General features: G+C 38.0%; 2 protein-coding genes and 1 long non-coding RNA gene across 3 annotated transcripts; 2 read left to right on the forward strand and 1 right to left on the reverse strand.

The window, feature by feature from the left end:
* Positions 669-1,370, forward strand: LOC109950203 (cysteine proteinase inhibitor 1-like). The gene is made up of 2 exons (XM_020568237.1): positions 669-1,034; positions 1,317-1,370. The coding sequence occupies exons 1-2, from the start codon at positions 669-671 to the stop codon at positions 1,368-1,370; spliced, it is 420 nt and encodes a 139-aa protein (XP_020423826.1).
* LOC18770634 (40S ribosomal protein S25) lies at positions 4,806-5,504 on the reverse strand. Its single transcript, XM_007202720.2, has 2 exons — positions 5,390-5,504; positions 4,806-5,308 (listed from the first exon to the last, which is right to left on the reverse strand). Exons 1-2 carry the CDS (start codon positions 5,390-5,392, stop codon positions 4,985-4,987), a joined length of 327 nt encoding a protein of 108 aa, XP_007202782.1. The 5' UTR covers positions 5,393-5,504; the 3' UTR covers positions 4,806-4,984.
* Positions 21,580-23,216, forward strand: LOC109950152. The gene is made up of 2 exons (XR_002272453.1): positions 21,580-22,772; positions 22,849-23,216. It is a non-coding gene; the product is annotated as an uncharacterized LOC109950152 (long non-coding RNA).

Genomic DNA, 27,224 nt, shown 5'->3' on the forward strand with positions numbered 1-27,224 from the left:
CAAAGAAGGGTTGATGGCATGATTTGTAAATATGTCAAAATACATGAACACTTTGGCATCCAATTAAAAATTGAGTTTTATTTAAATGTAATAAAATAGGTGGGTTATTGTCTAGAGTATTTTAGTTGTATGGGGCTATTTTAGTCAGACCCAATATTATTAATAAATTGGCAAAGGGTTTATATGTGAAGTGTAGTTTCGATATCAATTGGTCACTGACTTGTTAATGAATCAATTCATCTCACATGGATGCACTAATTTGTACTTAAATTCCTTCATGGCTACGAAGATCAAGATCAAGATCAGATCATCATTCCAAAGCTTGCTGTGCCTCAGCAAAAACTCAGAGCTACCATGCAGATGCATGCACATAGTGCAATCAATTAAGAAAGATTAAAGAGGAAAGCTAATTAAACTCTGAAATAACTAAAGAAGAAACTGATTACTCCCTGCCGTAACTCATAAAATTTTATACATCCAATTTCCATAATTTTTGGACCTCAAATTTCTGAGTTCATCTCCAAATTTTGCCATAATTTTCTGTAACCTTCCACACACATTTTTGTCTATCCGCCAATATATATAAGGGAATGGGCGAACGTAACTTGTCCATCCCTCGACTGAGAAAATAGTAAATTTGGCTTTTCCCCGCTGACTTACCGAAGAAGATGCGTCCTCAACCTCAGTGGCTCCTCTTGGCACTAATTGGCCTTCTCCTTCCTCTGATGCTGGTGGCTGCTGTTACTTCGCCGCGGCCTCTTGCCGGCGGTTGGAAGCCCATAGCCAAAGAGAACATCAGCGACCCTCGTCTGAAGTTGATGGCAGACTTCGCGGTGTCCATGTACAACTTGCGAACCCATAAGAAGTTGTTCGTTGTGAGAGTCGTCCGCGGCGACACTCAGATCGTGGCGGGCCAGAACTATCGGCTTGTCGTTTTGGCCAAGGATGGACTATCGTTGCCTAACTCCACCGCAGATCATGCCCATTATGAGCTTCGTGTCTATGAGAAGCTTTGGGAGGATCTTTGGAAATTGGTCTCTTTTCGTCAACTCGAAAATTAAACAAAATTAATAACGTATTTGATATCTTTAAATTCCTCCCTAGTTATAATAAAGACCCATTGTATTGAGGGATATAGTGATTCTTCTGAATAATATTAAATTAATGGTAAATTTCCTACCCCGTCTTATTTTTCCACTCACCTTATTTTTTCATATGGATCCCGAGCCTCTGCATTTAGAATCGGTGTATTTAAACGCTTTTAAAAGAATACAAACTATTAGATTAATCTAATGATTTTAATAAATCCACGTCAGCAAACTCTGTGGTTTGTGCTTTTTGAGCTTAGTGTGGTTGTGAGGTTTGATTGATTTTTTGGTTTGAATTGTTGTGGGATTAGTTTGTATGGGTGTGCTTGGTTGCTGAGAAAGTGAAGGGAATTTAAAATGAGAATTACCGTTTTATAAGAAATTGAGTATAAGAATAAGAGGTGTTGAATCGATAGTTTGCTTAAGGCAACGGAGAATGTTCTCTTTATTCAAGTAGTTGTACATATTGCTTATTTTTTGTTCAAGTCCTGGGGGCAAAGGCGAATGTCCATGTATGAGATATGTTCAGAAAGTTGACTCTTTATGTTTCCTCTTCTTGCAATTTGATCTTAGATTAAAAGGTTTGGTCATTAATTGATGTTGGTATTGTTTAATAGTTGGAAAGCATAGTCTGATGATCCTGCTTTGCAATTGAAGTTCATTTCCTATTCCTATTATCCGTGTGATGTTCTTGACTTTTGTTTTTCGTTTTTATGTACAACACAGCCCTCCAATTGCCTAGGAGGGGTTTCGAACCCGAGACCACTCGTCTTAAGCCAAACATACTTTCCCACTATGGTATGACCCCATTAGCAAGTATTCAACATCACTTCGTCTTAAGCTAATGATTATTAGCTGTACAAGAAGCAAAAACTTTGTGGAATGATTGGTAACTTGTAGATCTTTCCGGTGAAAAAGAAGTAAATTGCACAACTTTGTCAACAAGAGTTGAAACATCACTTTCCTTCTAAGATCTCCCCTAGACATGTATCAGCCAAATGGTTACCCCCCCCCCCCCCCCAAAAGCTTATTGACCAGAGAACTTCAAATGCCTTTTTCCAGTGCATAACCTGTCCTAAACATAAAGTCTAAACACAAGCAAAGAATCTACCATCCTATCTCCTTGGGAGAGACAATCAACCAGTCTCTCAAAAGTTTCCCGCTTTGGTTTAAGCTTACTCTTTAACATTTCTATCTGGCTCTGTCTCGTTTGATAGCATCAAGCTAGCATAATATTTTTCTTTTACTACTGCAATATTGCATGATACATGTCCCTTTAGAAAAACTTGGGATTTCCTGAAGTGACTGATAACCAAATAGCTAAAGTTAGAAAGAAAAAAAACAGACAAAAACCAGAGAGGGGAGAGAGAGAGAAGGGGCGGGCAAAATAAGAACAAAGGAAGTTTCAAACTCTACTTAAACTTTCCATCGAAGAGCACAAGATTCGTCACTGCTCAAATTTAAAGAGAGAACAAAAAAGAAAATGATAACTCAGAATCAATTCAAATCTCAAGAGATTTCAAGACTACAGGTAAGAAAATTATGCACTGACACCCAAATTACAATTTGCTCATGGACCAATTTTCCCTTGTAAGCCACAAACAAAGTTACACACATGTTGGCACAGCAGGTTCAGTGGTAGGGCACTTTTACCCTATACTGGGCTTAGAGTTCGACTCTCGTCATACCTTCGTCAGAGTGAAGAACAAAAATTACACAACTTTTGATCATCTTGTGCAGAAAAAAGGTTTCATATTTCATTTTTTCAAAGTTGCACAGAAAAGGGTTGGAATTTTTTGAATCGACAACTTTTACTAGTACAAATACAACTTGCTCAATGCTTCTGTTTTGTATGGCATTTTGTTCCATGCTCAGTGCCCTGTAGTCTTGTATAAATCCCGTCTTTTATAGCACTTCTGTAACAGATAGGATTAGTTTTATTTAGCGTTTTGCAATTTTTTTTTGGGGGGTCAAATCCCTATCTTTTATAGCACTCCTGGAAAAACGCTATGCTGAAGTGCTATTAATAACAGACTGTTGTGGTGCAACTAAACATCCAACACTAGGGCTTGGTTTGGGGTTACTGTGCTTAAAAAATAAGCTGCTTTGAAAAGAAGTTTTGGAGATTTGAGCCTTTGGTAAAACCAATCCAAGCTGCTTATTTTAAAATCTGTTGTCATCCACAGCCGAAAACACGAAGCAGCTCGCAACCTGCTGCTAAAATCTGATGCACAGAGAAGCATGCAGAGGAATTTAATGAACCTTTCAAATTGCCCATATTGCTCTTATTTGTTTCAAACAATTACATGCTCTATCCTCATCATCCCGAGTTCGAGCCTCCCAAAGTGTCGTTCCTCATGGATTTTCTAGAGTCGTTCTCTCTCTGCAACTTGCTCGCCTCATCCTCTCTGCAAGTTGTTCGCCTTCCTCATCCCTCAAAGCTACCATCTCAACCCAAAACCCCACAAACCCAGCTCCCTATTTTACAGACCCAGAAGATCTTCTTGCGCTCCAACCAAAATACCCCCAACCCTAGCTTCACACTTTGTCATCTCCACAGCCACAAAAAATCCAACACCCATATTCCCCACCAAGTATCTCCACAAAAGAAAACCAAACCCCAAACAAAACACAACCCAATATTACAATCCCACTATTCACATCCATATAGCAAAGAAAGAGAGGTGTGGATGTATCATCGACCTCCCAAGCCTCATTGCTGAGCCCAAATGCCAACTCAAGGCCGCGGACATCCCAAGGCCCCAGATCTCGATGAAATTTAAGAGATGGAGGGATGGAGAGAAAGAGAGAAAGGTGTGAGATGGAAAAGCTTACACTTTTGACCAAAAACTTTGATAAAAAAGGACTTGCAGAGTTCGACCAAAAACATAAAGGACTTGCAGAGAAGGGAGACGAAGAAGAAGGGAGAACGGTCTCTGTCCAACAAGAAAAAGAAATGAGAAGAGAGAAAGGGAGGGAAAAAAAATAAAGAAAAAAAATGTATTGAAATTTCTTAACTTCTGAAAAAATTAACATAAATATATAATATTTTTTGTTAACCCTTTTTTGTTAACCCTTTTGGTAATTAAACACTTAGCTGCTTCACTTCACAGCTGTTTATTTTCGCAACACAGCAGAAACAGTTTTTTGTTAAAGCACAGTAATACCAAACTAGCCCTAACACTAGGGTTCCTCTCTTTGCCAATCCAATTCCTTATGAGCCCCACCTGTACTTTAAGCACCACTCTACGCTCTTTTACTACCGTCTACATTCAAAATTTCAACTTATAGGACTTCCTAGGCAGAACATCCAGCATAAGCAATACGCCCAGCTAAGGCACTCTAGCACAGAAAAACAATAGCATCTGCACAAAAACTGAGCCTAGAAGATCCACTACAATGTCAATGCACATGGGAGGATTGTCACTCGTTTTACAGATATGACAATTGTGCTGACATCCAATTGTCACTCAAAACAAAAGCAATGCTATTTCAAGCCTCAAACCCTAAACACTACAACACAACAAATATAACTCAAAATCACAACAATTGTGGCGAAGAACATTGCAATTATGGGTTAAGCCTACTAACGAAAGATGCCCAAGACCTCTAGGATGTGTAGCATTATCTGTAAAACTGGACTGCCCCGAAAATGCAGACAATTCATGATCAGTCCAGTGATGAAACGATATCCAAGTAAAAATCAATTCCAACAAATAAGAACCAAGCAATGATTGATGCACATATATAAGCAGAAAGTAATTTCATCGCATAAAAACAAAGCCGAGAAAATCTCTAGGTTTCCGTAGCATTGTAAATCCAAAAGAGGATGCTAAATAGTCTAAAACGACATAATAACCATCAAAACGACATTTAAACACAGAAAACAAGAAGACCTAAGTGTTGGTGGCCCTGGTGTAAATCTGCTGGCTGGCATGAGCAGAAACCATCCTAATCGCCCCTCTGGCCATCAAGTCCCTTATGGCCTTCCTCGCCAGCGATCCATTGATCCTGAGACGGTCGGAGAGAATGGAGGGTGTGATGAGCTTATACTTGGGGGCCTCAGCGATGAGCTTGTCGTACGTGCCCTGGTCGAAGAGCACCATGTTGTTGACCTTCTCCTTTTGCTTTCCTTTGCTCCACTTCTTCTTCTTCTGCTTGCCTCCTCCTGACTTCGCCGGCTTCGAAGACGGCGGCGGTGCCTTATCCTTCTTCGGTGCCTGAAATTAAAAACTCTAGATTGGTAACAAACATTTACACAAACAGATGGCGATCAATCTGGAAGCGAATATTGTACGTACCATTAGATCGGATTACAGCGACTCACAAAGAGAGGAGCGAGGGAGAGAGAGAGACGGGAGGGTTGGCGGCTGGAGGCAGTGCGAGTGAACGAGGAAGATATGTGAGGGGTAGAGATTTATTGACTTAGGGTTTCCTCGGGTTACATAGTAACGACGTCGTTTCGGCTACCTAAATTTGTTTAACTGGCCCATTTCTGAAAGATCCAGATATTTAGGCCCATAACTCCAATAAAATGCAATTTTTTTTTCGGGTCAGACAATAAATAAAAAAATCCCATTGTAAAATATATGCAATTGAATAATTATCAAAATCGTAAATTCAATTATTCTAGGGCTCTTTTGATTCTGCTCACATCTCACATGCTTGTGGCTTGGTCGTGATTTCTAGGGCCTCAAGCTTAATTGGAGGGGCATTGAGCATATATGAAGCTTTAGCATGTCGTTCGTTAAGCTAATTCTATAGTTGATGTGTTTGCTAGTTTTGGATAGGGGTGGGCATCAATCCGACTGAACCAATGAAATTGGTCAATCAAACCGTAGTTACTAGTTTAGGTTGATTTTGACCAAGAAAAAGTCAAACGGTATGGTTTGATACTAAAAATCCATGAAGTAATACGATGAAAATCCTCTGTGTTTCTCAAGCAATATCAAACCCATAAATTCCATTTGAACCCATGAAGCAATACGATGATTCAACAAAACCCAGGAAGCAAAATTGAAAATTTTCACAAACCCATCAGGGAAAAGCTCTGGAATTAGATATTTAAATATGTGGTGATGTTGAGTGGGTGTGTGAATTCAGAGGAGAACGGATTCCGGTTAGGATGGGCAAGTCCGATCAATTGGCGGTTCCGGCAAAAAATCAAGGATAGGTGGTGGGGAGTGTAGGTGGGTGTGGGTTTTGGGTTCAAACAAACCCCTTTTAAATGGAAGACAGAGAAAGAGGGAAGAGACAGAAAGGGAAGAGAGAGAGGGGTTTTGGGTTCGAACAAACCTAGGCCATTTAATTGTTCTTTATTTATTTTTTAAAAATTTAATAATTGTTTAAACGGTGGAGTTTCAATTTTGCCCCTGCACGCATGAACCACGTGTGTCTTAACTGATGACATAGGTCAATTGCACTTCATTTGCTGATGACGCTAACCCATTAACCAAAATAGGAAAAATTGAAATTTAGGTAACCAAATTTAAATTTGACCATAACACCAGTGATAAAAAATGTAATTACCCCTAAAAAAAATTAGTAAGAACCAAAAAAATCCAATTGGCACATGCGTGTGTCATAATATGTAATCCAAAGGGCTAATGTTCATAATATGTGATGTTCGTACATAAATGTGGTCTCTTTAATAAGCTACTTATTTATTTATTGTTGTAAAATTTTAGTTACTATCTCACCATTGCAAATCATATTTGTTATTTCAATATAATGTTAGGGCTCATTTGGAAGTAATTCCTGAGAGGCCAATAATCACTTTTATGGAGAATCACTTCTCCAAATAATCACTTTAATTGATTAAGTGATTATGAAAAATCACATGAGAGGTGTTTCCGCAGAATCACTTAAAATTACTAAAAGTGATTATATGAAGAAGCATATGGGCAAAAGTGATTATGGCCTATCTAAAGTCACTCCCAAACGAGCCCTTAATCAATTTATCAAAAGACTTCCCCTCTACAATGTACAATGAATGCTTTGGTAGTGAGGACTAGGCCTAAATTTACTAGAGTATGGTAAATTGCCTTAAAATTTATGCATCCAATTTCCACAATTTTTGGACCTCAAATTTCTGAGTTCATCTCCAAATTATGCCATAATTTTATGTAACCAATTTTGTCCATCCACCAATATATATAACGGATTGGACCAATGTAACTTGTCCATTGCTCGACTGTAAAATTAGTAAATTTAGCTTTTCCCCATGGACTTATTGAAGATGTGCCCTCAATGGCTCCTCCTAGCAATGATTGGCCTTCTCCTTCCTCTGATGCTGGTGGCGGCTGCTGCTCCGCCGCTGCCTCTTGCTGGCGGTTGGCAGCCCATAGCCAAAGAGAACATCAACGACCCTAGTCTCAAGTTGATGGCAGACTTCGAGATGTCCATGTACAACATATGATCCCACAAGAAGTTGATTGTTGAGAGAGTCGTCTGTGGAGACACCAGATCGTCGTGGGCCAGAACTATCAGTTTGTCATTGTTGGCATGAATCATGTATAATTATAGGATTCCCATATTAGATGGGATTGTAATTACTTTCCTTTTCATTGTATACTTGTACACATATAAATACCCTCCTAGAGAGAAGAATAAATCACTCCAAATTATTCTACCCTAGTACGCATATTTTAACTTTGTATCAGAGCCGCGATCCTAGGATTGCGACAGCTCTCTCACAACCCGACGACTACCACATCGCTACAACCATAGTGCAGCGCCTACCCATGTAAGTTTGAATAGATATAACATGAAATACACTAACCTGTTTCAGACATGATGAACAAGATGAAACTGAACTGAACTTGAGAAAACCAGAGACTTTCTCCTAGAAGCCGAGAACTCTTTCAGCAGTAATTCTAATGGGGTGAATATCTGTATGCTTGTTTTTGTGTGTATCTCGGCTCTAGAAGGAGCCTCCTATTTATATGCATATCTCTATGAGTTTAGCCCATCAATGAACTCTTAGAGATAACCTTAATGCTTATAGGATAAGGTAATCTTAATCCTTATCAAAGTAGGAATCCTTAAGCCTGTTTAATATATATCTAGAACACTTATATTAGGCTGCCATATCAGATAGGAATAGACTTTCTGATAAACCATGAGTTCTTAGGAATCCTTATTCGATTAGAAGATCACTTTAGTGGTTTAAGACAGTAAACCATCTTACATTCTCCCACTTGATCAAATAATCGATCGAAGCTCATTGTCATCACTTAATGGCCATGTGAAAATCTACTTCTATCTTTATTCCTTTATCAAGCCACTGTCAGAATTGATAGTTCACAAGGGACTGTCGAAGCTCCTTAGATATATAACATCTAAGACTTTTACAACCACACATATGAACTAACAACAACACATAAGGCTTCCAACTGGATTAAGATTGAAACAGTTATGATTATACTGTCAAGTGTAATCAATCATAACTGGTTTAGCTCACTCTTAATGACTGCCAAGGTCTTAAAAACAAAATCAATCAATGACCCATTCATAGATTCAAACTGTGAACAAATTGCTAGCACAGTCACAGTTTGGCCTTAATCTATTTGTCATTTAATGAACCAGTATATGCTAGTAATATAAGACTTCAAAACATTAACATAACTGAATCAAAACTGTCTAGATAAACTAGTTAACAAAACAAAATAAAACTGTAATCACTTTAACTCCCACTAACTCCCACTGACTTTAAGCATCAAAACTTATCAGCAACCCCATACTTACAACGTGCCTATGAAAAACATGATTAGGCAAGCCTTTGTTTAAGGGATCTGCTATCATCAGTTCTGTACCTATATGACTTAAGGCAGTCTCACCATCTCGAATTTTCTCCTTTGCTGATAAGAACTTTAAATGTAGATGCTTCATACCAGATGACCTTTTATTCCCATTTGCAAAGTATACAGCTGCACTGTTATCATTCCATAGTTGAATAGGCCTCTGTATTGACTCCACTATATTTAGCATTGACATAAAATTCTTGAGCCATATTGCCATGGAAGTGGCTTCATAAACTGCCAAGAACTCAGCTTGCATTGTAGAGGTTGACACATATTGTTGTTTTACACTCTTTCATGCGACTGCACCTCCTGCAAAAGGAAAAACAACCCCTGATGTGCATTTTTGAGTATCCAAGCAGCCTGCAAAGTCAGCATCTGCGTAGCCTTCTAGCTTTAATTCTTCAACTCTTCTATAAACCAGTTTATACTCCTTAGTCCTCTGTAGGTACCTTAACACCTTTTTCCCAGCAACCCAATGTGCCTGGCCTGGATTGGATTGAAATCTGCCAAGAACACTGATATAGAATGCAAGGTCAGGTCGAGTACAAACCTGAGCATACCTGAGGCTTCCTACCAGTAAGGCATAAGGCTTGTCCTGCATCTCTATCCTTTCTTGTTCAGTCTTGGGAGACTGTTCACTACTAAGCTTATCACCCTTTGAGAATGGAACATCACAGCCTGTGCAATTTTCCATATTAAACCTCTTAAGTATCTTCTCAATATAAGCCTTCTGAGATAAACCTATCAACTTTCTGTGTCTATCTCTGCGAATTTCGATTCCTAGTACATAGTTGGCTTCTCCTAGATCACTCATATCAAAATAAGTAGACAACATTCTTTGGGTGTCATGTAACAAGGACAAATTACCGCTTGCTAAGAGGATGTCGTCTACATATAAGAGTAGAATAATAAAATCCTTTCCATTGAACCTCATGTAAATGCATTCATCCACTGGATTGTCAATGAAACCTTGAGATTTTATTACCTCATCAAATTTAAGATACCACTGTCTTGAAGCCTGTTTTAAACCATAAATTGATTTCTGCAGTTTGCATACTAAATTCTCTCCCCCTTTTAAGACGAAACCATCTGGCTGTTTCATGTAAATCTCTTCAAGTAGATTTCCATTTAGAAAGGCTGTCTTGACATCCATTTGATGCAAGTGTAGATCAAAATGTGCAACCAAAGCCATGATAACTCTGAATAAGTCTTTTGTTGACACAGGAGAAAAAGTTTCATTATAATCCACTCCTTTTTGTTGCGTGAACCCTTTTGCCACTAATCTGGCTTTGTATCTGTCTATTTTCCCTTGTGCATTCCTTTTAGTTTTGTAGACCCACTTGCAGCCAATAGGTTTAGAACCTGATGGTAATTCATCTAAACTCCATACACCATTCTTGCTCATCGATTCAAGTTCAGACTCCATGGCTGCAAACCAATGTTGATTTTTCTCACTTTCCATGGCTTGTTTATAAGTGGCAGGATCTTCTATGGTGTTGATGTCAAACTCAGATTCTTGCAATATAGACAAAATAGTCATTTGGTAGAGCTGGTCTTCTAGTTCTTTGGGATCTCCTTAATTCCATGGTCTGAGGTTGTTCTAGCAGATTTAACTGCATTTCAACTTCTGCATTTTGATGTATTTCAACTTCTGCATTTTGATGTATTTCAACTTCTGCATTTTGATGATCGTTTAAGTCTTCATGTGCAGGTGAGATTTCTTTATTCAAGTTGTCGAAACTCAAGATAGTCACTCCCTTTTCTTTATTTCCAGCTTCTGCATTTACTTTGCTTTCTATTATTTCTTCAAACTCAAAATCTGCTGTATCTATTTCTTCCTTCTCTTCTTCAATGAAAACAGCCATTTGTGTCTCTACAAATCTGGTGGTGTGATTTGGGCAGTAAAATCTGTAGCCTTTTGTCCTGTCTGGATAGCCCACAACATAACAACTAATTGTCTTTGAGTCAAGCTTCTTTTGCATTGGATTATAGATTTTTGCTTCTGCTCTACATCCCCAAGTTCTCAAGTGATTGAAACTTGGTTTTCTATTGCACCAGATTTCATAGGGGGTTCTGTCAACACTTTTAGTAGGTGTTCTATTAAGCAAGTAATTTGCTGTCTTCAAGGCTTCTCCCCATAAGAAATTTGGTAGTGTTGTGCAACACATCATGCTTCTCACCATCTCTATCAAAGTTCTATTTCGTCTCTCTGAAACACCATTTTGCTGTGGAGTTCCAGGATTCGTATACTGAGCCACAATACCTTCTTGTTGCAAGAAAATGGCAAAAGGTCCTGGATTTCTTCCTTTCTCAGTGAATTTTCCATAGAACTCTCCACCTCTATCAGACCTCACTACTTTGATTTTCGAATCTAGTTGGTTCTCAACCTCTGCTTTGTAAATTTTAAACATGTCCAATGCTTTCGATTTTTCTGCTATTAAATACACATAACCATATCTGGAAAAGTCATCAGTAAAGGTTATAAAATATCTGTAGCCATCATGAGTGTTGACTGGAAAAGGGCCACAAATATCAGTGTGTATCAACTCAAGTAATTTTTCACTCCTTACAGCTCCTTTCTTTCTGAGGTTTGTCATCTTTCCTTTTGTACATTCAATACATGTTTTATCCCTTTCATGGTGGTCAAGTGATGGCAACATAGATTGCTTGCTTAAGAGATTCATCCTTTCTTTTGAGATATGTCCTAGTCTCTTATGCCAAAGAGTATATGATTCTGAATTGCTTAACTGTATTGTGCTTATGACATTTAACATTTCAGTGCCTTGTTTTGGTAGTTTGCAATTCAAACGAAACATTCCATCAACAATCATGCCATTACCAACAACTCTTTTATTTCTTGAAATGGAGAAACCAAATTCATCAAACTCAAACTGTAAGTTTGATTTTACAAGCCTACTAATTGATAAAAGGTTCCTTGTCATAGTAGGAACATAAACAACATCAACTAATTCCAAACAAAAACCAGATTGCAACTCTAGATTAACTAAACCAATAAAATCTACTTTAACTCTTTCTCCATTTCCCACGAACACCTTCAAGTCATCCTTATTTGGCACTCTCTTTGTTTTGAACCCCTTTAGCCTTTTGCTTGTCCAACCAACGCTTGTACCTTCTACAATCCCTCTTCATGTGACCAAACTTTTTGCAGCAAAAACATTTCAGACCTACTGGACCTGTCCCTTTGGTAATTTCATCCTTCTTCTGCTTCTTGTCTGCATATTTGGATTTATATCCTTCCTTTGGCTTGCCTTTAAAATCCTGCACCAGATTCACATGTTCCTTTGCATTATCATTTCTAATGCTTTGCTCTTCCTGCACACATATTCCTATTAGATCAGCCACTGTCCATATTTCTTTTTGAGCAATATAAGTAGTTTTCAAATGCCTATAAATGCTAGGTAGGGAGTTAAAAGCAAAGTGCACCATCATGGCTTCATCTACTATAACTTTCAGAGCTTTCAGTTTGTTTCCAATTTCGACCATGTTCAAAATGTGAGTCCTTATGCATCCTTCTCCATTATACTTAAAATCTGTGAGTTTGCTCATTAGTGTACCTATCTCAGCCTTTTTGGAGCTTTGGAAATTCTCTGCTATTGCCTCAATAAATGCCTTTGCATTTTCAGATTCTGTGATGCTGCCCTTTACCTCCTCTGAAATTGATCTCCTTATGATTAAGATTGCCATTTTGTTAGCCTTAGTCCATTTTGCAAACTTGGTCCTAGTTTCGACAGATGCATCAGTTGCTGGTGTGGCTGGTGCTTCCTCAGTTAGAACCATTTCATAGTCCAATAAGCCAAGAGCTATTTCAAGATCTTCTCTCCATTTCTTATAGTTGGAGCCAGTGAGGGTCTGGATTGAATTGTGATTGACTGTACAGGTTTTTTAAAACATTAATACCTTAAATATTTTCCCCAAAAGACTTTAACTTAAACATACTTAACTCACATCTTTGGATAGAAAGTTTAAGTACGTCCATTGACACTGAAATACAAACAGTCATATAATTCTTTGAACAAAAGTTGTCCACATCTTTGGATAGAGGAGAACTTCTGCTATTTTGTAACTGTGCATATTCCATGTCGATCCATCATAGTCAAAGCTATATCAAACTGCTCACATCTTTGGACGGAGAGCCTTTCAATGTGTTCTGAACTATGATGCCAATTTGGATCACTTACTTTGAATGTAGTTATCACGGAATGATTGAGTCGCTTTGGCTTGCTCAATTATCCCATGGCAACTGCAAACTTGATCAAAAACTGTCAAGAACACGATAAAGTCAATTCTTTATACTGTTATCATGTTCTTGTCTATATAACTTGCAACCTTCAGTTTATAGTTTCATAGATTTCCTGTTTCAGATTGGTTAGGTAAAACATGATATAACTAAAGCTCTGATACCATATGTAAGTCTAAATAGATATAACATGAAATACACTAACCTGTTTCAGACATGATGAACAAGATGAAACTGAACTGAACTTGAGAAAACCAGAGACTTTCTCCTAGAAGCCGAGAACTCTTTCAGCAGTAATTCTAATGGGGTGAATATCTGTATGCTTGTTTTTGTGTGTATCTCGGCTCTAGAAGGAGCCTCCTATTTATATGCATATCTCTATGAGTTTAGCCCATCAATGAACTCTTAGAGATAACCTTAATGCTTATAGGATAAGGTAATCTTAATCCTTATCAAAGTAGGAATCCTTAAGCCTGTTAATATATATCTAGAACACTTATATTAGGCTGCCATATCAGATAGGAATAGACTTTCTGATAAACCATGAGTTCTTAGGAATCCTTATTCGATTAGAAGATCACTTTAGTGGTTTAAGACAGTAAACCATCTTACAACCCAAACACACCTCTACAGCATTGCTGCCATAGTGCAGGGCCAACCCTACTGCCCACTCCAGTGTTGCTTCGATCCCGATGTTTCCTCTTTTGCAGTCCTATTTTTCTCCTCTCTCTCACCTACAGTTATCATGAGTGACGAATCTGTGGTTAGCGGTGCATCCCGAAATACGTGTACACCATCTCCATTGACTTTACCAGTCAATCTTCCATCTTAACCTGATGCCATACCTTTTGATGTCAAGCTTAATGGCATCACCTACTCCCTGTGGTCTCAGCTTGTGGAGGCGTTTGTTGCTGGCAGTGGAAAATATTGTTATCTAACAGGGAATACTAAACAACCCGTTTTTGGAGACCCCAGTTATGACAAATGGGTGATGGATAATGCTATTGTTAAAGGATGGTTGATTTCTTCCTTGGAACCTGATGTGATGAATTTATTTATCCGTCTGCCTACTGCTAAGGGTATCTGGGATGCAGTCTCGAAGACTTATTTTGAGGGTGTCGATAGATCTCTTGTGTATGACTTGTCTCGTCTCGAAAGGCTATGCAGATGAGACAAGCCGAACAATCACTTGCTGCCTATTATGCTAATTTGAGTGCTCTCTAGCAAGAGTTGGATTATAGGAAGCCTATTCCTTTTACCCAAGCAGATGTGATTCTTGCCAGAGAACAGGAGATTACAGAGGAGTGTGTCTACATGTTTTTGGCTAGGCTTGATGATATTTATAATAGCATTCGTAGTGAAATCCTTCGGACCAAGCCATTACTCACTCTAGAATCCACTTTTGCTACTATTTGCCTTGAGGAGTAATGCAGACACAATATGCTTAGTCCGGGCTCTAATGTCAGCATGGCTATGGCAGCTGTTGCTATTGGGTCGTCTTCTTTAACCTAGAATAGGACACCCATAAAGCCAAGCTTTGTCACTCACCCTCCTACCGACGATGGTTGCGCTTACTGTCACAACTCTATATATGTTGTGGAATAATGTTTTAAGAAGAATGACTATCCTGACTAGTGGGAAGCTTTCCAAGATAAGAAAACAACTGATGCTCGTGAGGCTCGCCATGGTGACTAGGTATGTCGCCCTACCACCTCTTGCTGCTGATATGAGTGGCGCATTACCCATGACGTCCTCAACCCTCATCTCTCCTCAGTCTACTACTTCTTCTTCTTTTTCTATTATTTTAGTTGTTGATCCTGTTCCTACTTAGAACCCAGGTAATACGGGTTTTGCATTACTTGCTACTAATTCTCAGCCTGACCTTGAACAGATTATTGATTCGGGTGCCACAGATCACATGACATATGACCCCTTTCTTTTATGGAGTCATATTCCTCCCACCGTTCGAGTGTGGCTAATGTCAATGGTGTTGCCTACCCTGTTTCTAGCGTTGGCACTGTTGAATTGACTCATTCTGTATCTTTGGAGCATACTTTATTAATTTATGCACTATCCAATGATTTGTACGACTTTGCAAAACTCAAGCGAAGGTGTCATATAGCAGTGTAGCTCGGAAGTCTGAATGTCGTATCCACAGAGAGCGGTGTGAAGAAAATAACAGAGCTGAGACATAACAATTAAGATAGAGGTGTAGATTTAAGCAATATTTGATTTAAAGAAAATTTAATTAATTAAAATATTAAGGCATTGGGGTTTCACTTTTAACATATGCATGCAACTCTTATTAATTTGATCCACAAAATATTTTCCATTGTAGTTGAAATATTTAAAGCTCTATTTAATTTCCTTTAGAAGTATTCTAAGCATAACTTGTATCATTGGCAACAAACTATCAAAAAATAATCTTCATCGAAAATTCTATTAATCTTTAGTAATTCTCTTCTCTTTTAAAATTATGAAAGGTTTCACTACACAATGGGAAAAACATGATTGAACCCATGAAATAAATTATCAACCACTCATCGATTAATTAAAAAGAAAACTACAAATTCCATTTGAACAAAAACTACAAATTCACATTAAAGCTTAAGTTACCAAACTAATAAAAATTACACTCACATTAAAAGCTTTCTCCCTAGCCTTAGCTAGGTAGTTAGTTCCCCATAAAATAAAACTAAAACAGAAATTTAGAACTAGAATAATTGAAGGAAGGAGAGAGAGCTCAAGAGAAGATTGTGAAGCTTGGGGTCCTTGAAGGCTTGTAGAGCTTTCTATTTATAGCCTTAAATCTCAACAACAACAATCACTAGGGAAATATTAAAATCTGAAATTCTAATCCCTTTCAATGCAAAACCGTAGCCCATCTCTTCATCATTTCTTCTTTTCTTCAATTTATGCCCCACTTCCAGCTTTTGTTATTCAATTTTCATTGCTTTTTACATTGCTTTCTTGCTCCCATCTTGCCACTAACCCAATTACCATTGAGTGCTTTCAGTGTTTATTTTGCTGCTGTTCCCCATCCATTAACTTTTGCTATTCCCATAATTTTAATCGTCCAAATGAAGTCAGATCTTCCCAAGCCACCATCCATTGTTCAACTTGACAATAAAAATATTGAAATTATCTCCTTGAACGTAATGGATATTGGATTTTCAATTGTTTTTATTACAAATAGATATGAATATCAAACTTCAACTTAAATAGTCTAAATAAACTAACCGAAAACACTAACAAATATAACTTTAGGGATAAAAATTATATTACTTTGGTGCTTATCATCCAATAATCTACTTTTTGTCCCTCAAGTGACTAAGCAGTTAAATTGTCTTGTATTAATATATTTATTTTTTTGTCTTCTTCAGGATATCAGCAGTCAGAAGATTATTGGTCGTGGTACTAAGAGGATGGCTTTACTATGTGGATGATGTTTGCACCGGGAAGGTTTTATATGTCAAAGGTTGTGTTTAAGATATGGAGAATCAGATTTGGTTCTGGCATCACCGCCTATGGTATTCTTCTTTTGGATATTTGAAACATTTGTTTCCGTCACTATTTTTTGGTCATCAGACTTCTAATTTTACGTGTGATACTTGTATTTTAGCTAAAAGTCATCGTGCTACTTATCCTTTGAGTTCTAATATAACTTCTGTTCCATATATGTTGGTGCATAGTGATGTTTGGGGCCATGTGCCTGTGTCTACTCATTCTTGATATTAGTGGTTTGTCATTTTTGTGGGTGATTGCACTCAGATGACCTGGCTGTATCTAATGAAACACAAAAGTGATGTTTATGATTGTTGTCATATGTTTCATAAAATGATTCAGACTTAATTTTTTACTACTTTGAAAGTTGTTCGTCCTGATAATGGCGGGGAATATGTCAATCAGTTGTTAGAGGCTCATTTTCAGGATCATAGTATTGTGCATGAGAAAACGTGTCTGACACTGGTGTTAAGAAATGGAAGAATCGACATATTCTAGAAATCACCCGTGCTAGCCTCATTGGTGCCCGTATGCGGCCCCTCTATTGGGAAAATGTTATTATGTCTACAGTTTATCTTTTTAATAGGGTTCCTACTAGTGCGTCGCAGTTTAAAATACCTTTGGAAATGCTTTATGGACATTTTACAAATTCCTTCTACTTTGACTCTGGCACCCCGCGTGTTTGGATGCACTATGTTTGTTGATCTTCCTAAGACCTAGCATATTAAGTTGGATCATTGTGCTTTGAAGTGTGTATTTCTTGGCTATTCTCCTCACCAAAAAGGCTATCGGTGTTATCATCCACAGGACCTATGTCTCCATGGATGTTTCTTTTTCTAAACAAGAGATGTACTTTGCTACTCATGTCTCTAATTTCTCTCTTCAGGGGGAAAGTCTCAGTGTCGAAGAGTTGAATTGGATGGTTTTATTTTCTGATTCAGTAGACCTAGCATCACACTCAAGGGGAGTCTTTACAAGTGGTACTCCGACTGAATTGAATCATCCACCACTGGAAGAGCTTGAGACACTGCTTGAGATGCTGCACTCTGAGCCAACAAGTGGTGATATAGCCGATTCTTCCCCCTTCTACTCCAACTGTACATGACCAAGAAATCTCTTCTGCTGATACGTCTTAGGTAAGTCTAGAAAAACATATTATTAGTACTCATGTTAATATGCCTATTGTGCCAAGTGACAGTGATAGGTTTTAGCTACCACCAAGGAGTACCCGTGGAAAGCCTCCAGACAAATATTCACCTAATACATTTAAGACGGTGAAATGCCCTATTGCGAACTATATGTCAGCTCACAGGTTGTCAGTTGCTAGTCAAGCCTTTGTGAGTCAGATGTCACCAGTAAATATTCCCACAAAGGTACACGAGGCTCTGTACTATTCTAAGCGGGCTGATGCAATGATTGAAGAAATGAAAACGCTTAAGAAAAATCAGACATGGGACAATTAACATGTACAAAGTTAGACTAGTTGCAAGGGGATATACCAGAATTATGGTATTGATTATCAAGAGGCTTTTGCACATGTCGCAAAAATCAATACTATACGCCTCTTAATGTCTTTGACTGCAAACTTAGATTGGCTTATGCAGCAATATGATGTGAAGAACGCTTTTTTACATGGTGATTTATGTGAAGAAGTGTATATGAGTATGCCTTCTGGTTATAGTGTTACAAGGCAAACATCCATTATGTGCAAATTAAAAAAGGCCTTATATGAATTAAAGCAGTCTCCTAGAGCGTGGTTCGGGAGGTTTCGTCAGGCCATGAAGACATATGGTTATGTACAAAGTAATGCATATCATACCCATTTCTTAAGCGACAAAGTGGCAAAGTCGCCGCACTCATTATATATGTGGATGACATGATTGTGACAGGAGATGACATTGAGGAGATAGAGAAGCTGAAGACTTATTTAGCTTCTGGGTTTGATATGAAGGATCTTGGAGGATTAAAATATTTTTTGGGAAAAGAAGTTACTCAGTCAAAGCAATGTATATTTCTATACCAAAGAAAATATATTTTGGATTTATTGGAAGAAGCTGGTATATTGGGTTGTCAACCTATTGATACGCCCATTGAGCAGAATTATTGTATGGAGGAGCTCCTAGATCAAGTACCAAACAATAAAGAGATATATCAAAGCTTAGTTGTTAGATTAATTTATTTGTCACACGCTAGACCTGATATTGCATATGCAGTAAGTGTTGTGAGTCTGTTTATGCATAATCCAAGTGAAGTCCGTATGAGTGCAGTGATGAGAATTTTGTGTTATCTGAAATCTGCTCCTGGGAATGGTCTTATGTTTTCTAAGACACTTGGAGATTATAGAGTGTTTAGGCCTAAAATATACGCGCTAGCCCAAAATAAGTATTGGGTTCACTTTCCAAAATTGTATTGGGCTTTGGTTTACCAAAAGATAAAAGTTGTTTGAAATAGTTTTTTCCCAAAAGATCATAGTTTCTTAGCGGCTAAGGTTTTGTCAGGGTAAACCCTCACCTTGGGTGGCTAAAATCCAAAGAGAACTGATGACATTAATTAAAAGCTGGAAAGTGAGGTCAGGTTTGCTTTAGTTAAAAGTCACGGCTATTTATTGCAAAATCGTTGATTTTTCTATCCACCATGATACTTGGATATTTATGGTACCAACGTTGGAAGAATTTGGGCATTATTGCTCACTTCAACTAGGTTGTTGCAAAAGGAACGAACATGAGGCATTCAGGAACATTAATGAGCAGATGCCAAAATTGATCAATGCATTGAACTGGCAGAACTTTTGCCACTTGTGCATTAAATGGAGGATAGTCCAAACTAAAAATATCTAGATTTCTTCAGCATCACATTTTCTCTTTTAAATACAAGAGTGTCTGGACTGGAGAAAACACACCCAACCAACCAACCAATCAAGCAAAAACTAAACAATTAATCCAGATTGACCAAAAGAAACCGAAGATCATTCGATCTTGCAACTACCAAAAGCAAGCAAGTAATCTTCCTTTAGAAGCAATCCAACTCAAGAAGGAATTCAGAAAATCATGAAGAAAACAAGATTTCCCTCGCAATCCAGAGAAGGTAAATCAGACAGAACTCAAAAGAGATTGATTTCTCTTACAAATTTGGTTCAGCAAACTAGATAAGAACAAGAAGAAATCAAGTATTTCATTATATGAAAACCTCAATAAATTTTTCAAAGACATCTTAATGTTTTGAAGTCGTCTAGATAGCTTCTAGATCACTCAGAATTGACTAGAATTGGGTTCCTAGTCTGCCCAAGGCTTAACTCATTTAGAGCTCTGTGGACTTCAAACTTCGTATCGATTTGCAGCTAATCCCTAGTAGTTGAAGGTGCTAACGTGCAATTCCAGTACATAAACATTCAATCCAGTCCACCCAGATCATAAATCATTGTTGCAACTATGTTTTCAAGCAGAGGTCAAAATTCAACATCTCTAAGAATTTATTAGATTTAGAGATTCATCTGATTCTTTGTACTTCAGGCAATTTTGCTTGGATTTGTTTGTTATGTTATCGATAAATTCGTGTATTTTGCTTTACTTATCATTTTTGTCTAGATAAATTGTGAAGTCCTCACTAGTCTAAGGCATAGGAAAGAACTCTCTCCGGAGGTTTTCCCACCCAAAATCACAATTGTTTGTTCAAAGTCCAATTCCTTGGGGCGCAAGTATATAAAGTCACTCAAATCTGTTAGGGTATTACATGCTAACAGTGGCACGCTTGCATAAAGAAAGTTAATCCATAAACCATTAAATGGTTAAAAGATTATTGGGGAATTTTACTTAGTCTTCAACAGACTCCAATATAAAAAAAATGTAAATACAAGGTATACAGATTCTTATTGGGGTGGCAATTGTTTCAAACGAATATCCACTTGTGGATATTTTACCTTTGTAGGAGGAAATTTGGTTACATGGCGTAGTAAGAAACAAAAGGTGGTTGCTCTGTCTAGTGCAGAAGCAAAGTATAAAACTATGGTTAAATGCATATGTGAATTATTGTGGTTGAAAAGACTTATGGAATAACTGTGTTTCGGATCTAAAGGGGCTATGCAGCTTTATTGTGATAATCAGTCAACGATCAAAATTGCAGAGAATCCAGTGCAACATGATCGTACTAAGCATGTAAAGATCGATAGTAATTTTGTGTATGAGAAATTGGAAAATAATATTATGCAGATTCCGCATATGAAGACTACAAATCAACTGGCTGATATTCTGACAAACACCGTATCTAGTGAAGCATTCCATGATTCACTTGTCAAGTTGGGCATTAAAGATGTATATGCGCCACCTCGAGGGGAGTGTTGACATGAATCATGTAATTGATTTAAATTAGGAATTGTAATCCCGTATTAGATGAGATTGTAATTACTTTTTTTGTTGTTGTATACTTATACATATATAAATACCCTTCTAGAGAGAAGAATAAATCACTCTGAATTATTCTACCCTAATACGTATATTTTCAATGTCATTTTGGCCAAGGATGGAATACCGTTGCCTAACTCCACCACAAATCATACCCATTATGAGCTTCATGTCTATGAGAAGCTTTGGGAGGTCTTTGGAAATTAGTCTCTTTTCGTCAACTCGACAATTAAACAAAATTAATTATGTATTTAATATATTTAAATTCCTCCCTAGTTATATAAAGACCCTTATATTGAGGGATATACTGATTCTTTTAAATAATATTAATGGTGTTGACGTCTAAAATTGATTCAACATAAGATGACCTTTTCGAGATTGAGGTCGGGCACTTCTTCCGAACTAGGTCAGCTTGACCAACAAAGTCGTCCTCCAGAACCTGCAAAGAAAAAGAGCTTCAGTGGGTGACACCAGTGTGTTGGACATTTCAGTGAGTCTAAGTAGTAGTAAGTGTCTTTCTTTCAAATCTCTGTGGAACAACCTCGTTCTTGCATTCCTATACTATAATTGGTCCGTGCTCTAGCGAGAAACAGATAGAGTAAAATCAATCTAACAAGAAACTGGTGCATTTAATCTATTTTGTGTTCGTCATTTAGTTCATTGAGCTCTAGATATCATTGGAGGCATTTGATACAAAATGATGCAGAAAATGTGCAAAACTGATCACTAGGCTAGCAGCCTTGTTTTGTACATACCATCTTCATGAGATGTTAGATCGAGGCTCACAACATATGGTTGGAAAGCTGAAATTTTGGGCTTCAAGTGATAGTGCTCAAAAGTCGCATTTGGAGATTTAATGCCCAAGTTGAAAGCCCACGAAATTTCTTGGTCATGTTGGGATAAGCATGAGCTCTTGTTGCTGGGAACAAAGTTAGGTCTGCTAATTTATTGTTTACAGCTCAAGTGGAGCATTAATGAGCATTCATAATGAAGAAGATAGCAAGAGATCACATATAATACAATCCATGCATGTTAAGGGCTGATTGGGATGAGAGGAATATGAGCTTAAAGACAAACCCAATTTGGGCTACACTCCCTTGTCAGCCCAGTTTCGCAGGTCACATTGCATGCCTTATTTCAGCAACCTAGACAGCTCGGATGAGAAGACATTCTTGATAGAAGTTGTTCCAATGAGTGTCTATTATAGCATATTCAAATTTCATCCCCATCAGATACATCTAGAGTCGTCATCACGTCAAACACTCAACCAAGTTCACAGAAAGTCCTAGTTGGCTGCTATCACATTTAATGTTCCCACATCCCTGTAGCCATGTGCTACACATAAAAGCAGCCACATATGGGAGACAAATTAGCTTGGGAACTTCGAAAGGGGAACAAAAGTCAAGCTTACCATGAGAATACCAGGAAGAATAGTCCATCAAAAGCATTTATTGGGCAGCTGGAGTAGTTGGCACTTAATAAGGCAGTTGGGCAGCTGTTGAGAGAGATGTTCTACAACAACCAAAGGGAGAACGAATTTGGCACTTTATAAATAGAGAGCTATACACATTCATTCATTTATCTCCTATAGAGTGAAATTCGTTTTCCTCTTGGTTGGTGTAAAACAGCCATCTCAGCAACTGCCCAACTGCCTCATTAATTGCCAACGGCTCCAACTGCCCCATAAATGCTTTGGTAGACTCGTCTTCTTGTTCTCCAAATGGTAAGCATGACTTTTGTTCTCCTTTCTAAGTTCCCAAGCTTATTTGTCTCCCATATATGGCTGCTCTTATGTGCAGCACATGGCTACAGGGATGTGGCCACATTAAATGTGATAGCAGCCAACCAAGACTTTCTGTGAACTTGGTTGAATATTTGACGTGCTAAGGACTCCAGATATCTCCAATAGGGTGGAAATTTGGATATGCTATAATAGATACCCATTGGAACAACTTCTATTAAGAATATCTTCTCATCCGAGCTGTCTAGGTTGCTGAAAGAAGGTTGTAATGTGACCTACGAAAATGGGCTAACAAGAGAGTGTAGCCCAAATTGGGTTTGTCTTTAAGCTCATATGGATTGCATTGAATGTGATCTCTTACTGTCCTCTTCATTATGTCTACTCATTAATGCTCCACTTGAGTTGTAAATAATAAATTAGTAGACCTAACTTTGTCTCCAGCATGACCAAGCAACTTCGTGGGCTTTGGGCATAAAATCTCCAAATGAGCCTTTCGAGCACTATAAATTGAAGCCCATAATTTTAGCTTTCCAACCATATGTCGTGAGCCTCAATCTAGCATCTCATGAAGATGGTACGTCCAAAACAAGGTTTCTGGTCCAGTGATCAGTTTTGCACGTTTTTCTACATCATTTTGTATCAAATGCCTCCAATGGTAACTAGAACTCAATGAACCGAATGACAAACACAAAATAGATTAAAAGCACAAGTTTCTTGTTAGATTTATTTTACTCTATTTTTTTTTTCTCAAGTGCACGAACCAATTATAGTATAGGAATGCAAGAACAAGGTCGTTCCACAGAGATTTGAATGAAAGACACTTACTACTACTGAATGAATTACAGACACTTACTACTACTTAAACTCACAATGAGGTTGAGTTTTGTTTGTTTGGAGTGAAAACTACTAAAAAGAATGCAAAATAATAAATTGACTAGCAAGTGAATGTTTAGAAGAGTTTAGAGACAATGATAACAAGCACTAGGGGTTCAACTTCACCATAACAATCCAATTCCATGTTACAAGTTAAAAAACATCAAAGTTGATCAATTCAGTTTCTGGAGTTCGTTCTTTCTTAAATATGATTATCGATATGGTGTTTGGTTTTAATCAAGTATTCATAATACATAATTTAGCTATGGTGTTTAGCCTAAACTATGAATATGAATCCATTAAGCTTAGAGAAGAACAATAAGGAACCAAGTAAACATTTAAACATGGTGTTTGTCCTAAATATGGTGTCTATGAAAACTTGAACTATATAACCAACATGCAAGTGTCAATAATGGCCAACTATTTAAACATGCATAAAGATTCAACTAAGAACAAATGAGTGAGACCAAAAACTAGAACTAATCAACAAAAAGTAAAATTAACTTGAAAACATGAAACTCTCTTCTCATGCTACATTGAAACTCTAGCTATGGTAATTAGTAACACCCCATTAATGGAAGCAACAACATTTGAATCATAATAAACATGAACGGTATAAGAAAAACCCTTGAAAACGAATTATGATGTTGAAGAGCTCCTCACAGCTTCTAACATGTGTGCTTGCAGCCAGAGATCAAGAGTAGTGTAGATGGTATTTCTGTGTTTCTGGTGGTTTCTCCTCTTCTCCTACTTGGTATCAACGAATTTCACTTTATAATATGGCATATGAATGTGTGGAGGGTGTGAATGGAAGATAAATGAATGAATGTGTGTAGCTTTCTATTTATAGAGTGCCAAATTCGTTCACCCCTTGGTTGGTGTGGAATAGCCTTCTTAGCTGCTGCCCAACTACCTCATTAAGTGCCAACTACTCCAGCTGCCCAATAAATGCTTTTGGTGGACTATTCTTCTTGGTCTCCTCATAGTAAGCTTGACTTTTATTCCCCTTTCTGAGTTCCCAAGCTAATTTTTCTCCCATATGTGGCTGCTCTTATGTGTAGCATATGGCTACAGGGATGTGGCCACATTAAATGTGATAGTAGCCAACTAGGACTTTTTGTGAACTTGGTTGGGTATTTGAATTGCTGAGGACACCAGATTTATCCCATGTGGGGCTGAAATTTGGATATGCTATAATAGATACCCATTGGAACAACTTCTATCAAGAATGTCTCCTCATATGAGTTTTCTAAGTTGATGAAATAAGGCCTAAAATGTGACCTACGAAACCGGGCTGACAAGGGAGTGTAGCCCAAATTGGGTTTCTCTTTAAGCTCATATTTCTCTCATTCTATTCAGCCCTTAACATGCATGGATTGAATTGAATGTGATCTCTTGCTGTCCTTCTCATTATGTCTGCTCATTAATGCTCCATTTGAGTTGTAAACAATAAATTAGCAGACCTAACTTTGTCACCAGTAACAAGAGCTCATGCTTATCCCAGCATGACCAAGAAAATTTGTGGGCTTTCAACTTGAGCATAACATCTTCAAATGAGCCTTTCGAGCACTATAAATTGAAGCCTAGAATGTTGGCTTTCCAACCATATATCGTGAGCCTCGATCTAACATCTCATGAAGATGGCACGTCAAAAATAAGGTTGATAGCTCGATGATCAGTTTTGCACATTTTTCTGCATCATTTTGTATCAAATGCCTCCAATGGTATCTAGAGCTCAATGAACTAAATGACAGACATAAAATAGATTAAAAGCACAAGTTTTAATTAAAAAAACATAACCAAACAATAAGCTAGAGTGCTACAAATTGATATACAATTATGCATTGATCAACCCTCAAAGTCTGACCTTTGTCAACATGAGGCTAAGCTCAGCACATCGTGAGGTCTTATCTCCACCAACATGAGGCTGAGCTTGGCAATTTGGGGTTGGTTCTCTTGCCAACCTAGGCCTATGCTCGACAAGGACTTCTGCCAACCAGAGTCTAAGCTTGGCAATTTGAGGTTGCTCATGTGGTTCCCTCGCCGACTTGAGCATAAGCTTGGCATGCTGAGGTGTGTTCTTCACCAACCTGAGCATGAAGTTGGAAAAGGTTAAGCTTCGACCTTTCACCTATCAGAGCTATATTAAAATTAAGCCGAGCCCTTTCTTCCAATTAGGCTCAATAAAAATGAAGCTTGAACATTTCGTCCATCAGAGCTCAGCGAAAATTGAGTTGGGACCTGTTGTCCATTAGAGCTTGATATAAATAGAGCTTGGACCTTTCGTCTATCAAAGCTCGCCAAAAATTGAGTTTGGACCTTGCTTCCACCAGAGCTCAATATAAATTGAGCGTGGACCTTTTGCCCATATGAGCTTGGCATATCTATGAAGCTGGATTGGTCCCTAACTTGTACTTGGCGCTTTAAGTCCCCTCGTTAGGGCTTGAAGAGGCAATACATTGGAAAAATCCAAATTTAATTCACTATCAAAAAGTTGAAACAAAGAGCATAGCTCGAATGCTCGCTGACTAAGTCGAAAAAACTACCTCATGAACTATCATAAAAAGATAGTCCTACACCAACTAGAAAATCAAAACAAATGCCTAAGTCTCAAATTGTAAACCTAACTCAAATAGCATGTAGAGGATGACGAAGTCACTAGTAATACTTTTTAAAATGCCCATCATTCCAAGCGTGAGATAAATTTTTTCCCTTCAGATCCTTTTGAAGATAAGTGTCTGGAAGCATGATGTCGATGACACGATAAGGCTCTTCCCAAGTTGGTCCCATGCTTACATATGAGGGATTGCAAGTAGGAAGCATGACCTTATGAAGTACATGGTCGCCAACTTGAAAAACTCGATGTTTGACTTGGGACTTGTAATAGCGAGCAACATGATGTTGATGTGAAGTGCTACACAACTAAGCTTGATCATGCCATTCATCTAACAAGTCCAGATTAAGCTTCATCTGGTTGAGCTTAATACTAAAGTCTGTTCTATCTCGTTCGATGACATACATCCTTAGCCTTTCTTTGCCTTTCTGCTTAGCCACCATGACATAGTACTTCCTAGCTTTTTGTTGCCCACCTCTCACATATCCCACACCAGCTTTGATTGGGAACTTCAACAAGAGCATGTGGCTAGCAATAAAGGCTTGGATAGAACATAGGGCTAGTCGAGCTAAAATAACATTATAAGCCAATGAACATTCGACTATTAGGAATGTAATGTATACCGCTGTTTGTTGAAGTGTCGTTCCAAGTGACAGAGGCAGTGTGATGCTTCCAATGGAGTGAATGATGTCTCCAGTGAATCCGAGCAATGGAGTGGCCGCAGGCTTAAGTCCTTTTCGCGATATCTCCATCTACTTGAAAGCTAGCGTAAAGATGATATTGACCAAGCAGCCTGTGTCAATGAAGACATTTTTCACAGAACAATTGGCAATTTCAGCTTGGATTATGAATAGGTCATCATGTGGATGAATTACACATCTTTCCTCCTCATGGCTAAAGGTGTCGACATGTACGGCCTTGGGTGACTTCGGTGTACGATAGCCTGC

This window comes from Prunus persica, chromosome G7 (genome assembly GCF_000346465.2).
Source record: "Prunus persica cultivar Lovell chromosome G7, Prunus_persica_NCBIv2, whole genome shotgun sequence".
In the NCBI taxonomy this organism is placed as follows: domain Eukaryota; kingdom Viridiplantae; phylum Streptophyta; class Magnoliopsida; order Rosales; family Rosaceae; genus Prunus; species Prunus persica.

Excerpts from the sequence above, each read along its gene's own strand:
- LOC109950203 (XM_020568237.1), top strand. The coding sequence starts at position 669 with ATGCGTCCTCAACCTCAGTGGCTCCTCTTGGCACTAATTGGCCTTCTC. Across the intron at positions 1,035-1,316 it reads GGGAGGATCTTTGGAAATTG|CAAACTCTGTGGTTTGTGCT; the intron begins GTCTCTTTTCGT and ends AATCCACGTCAG.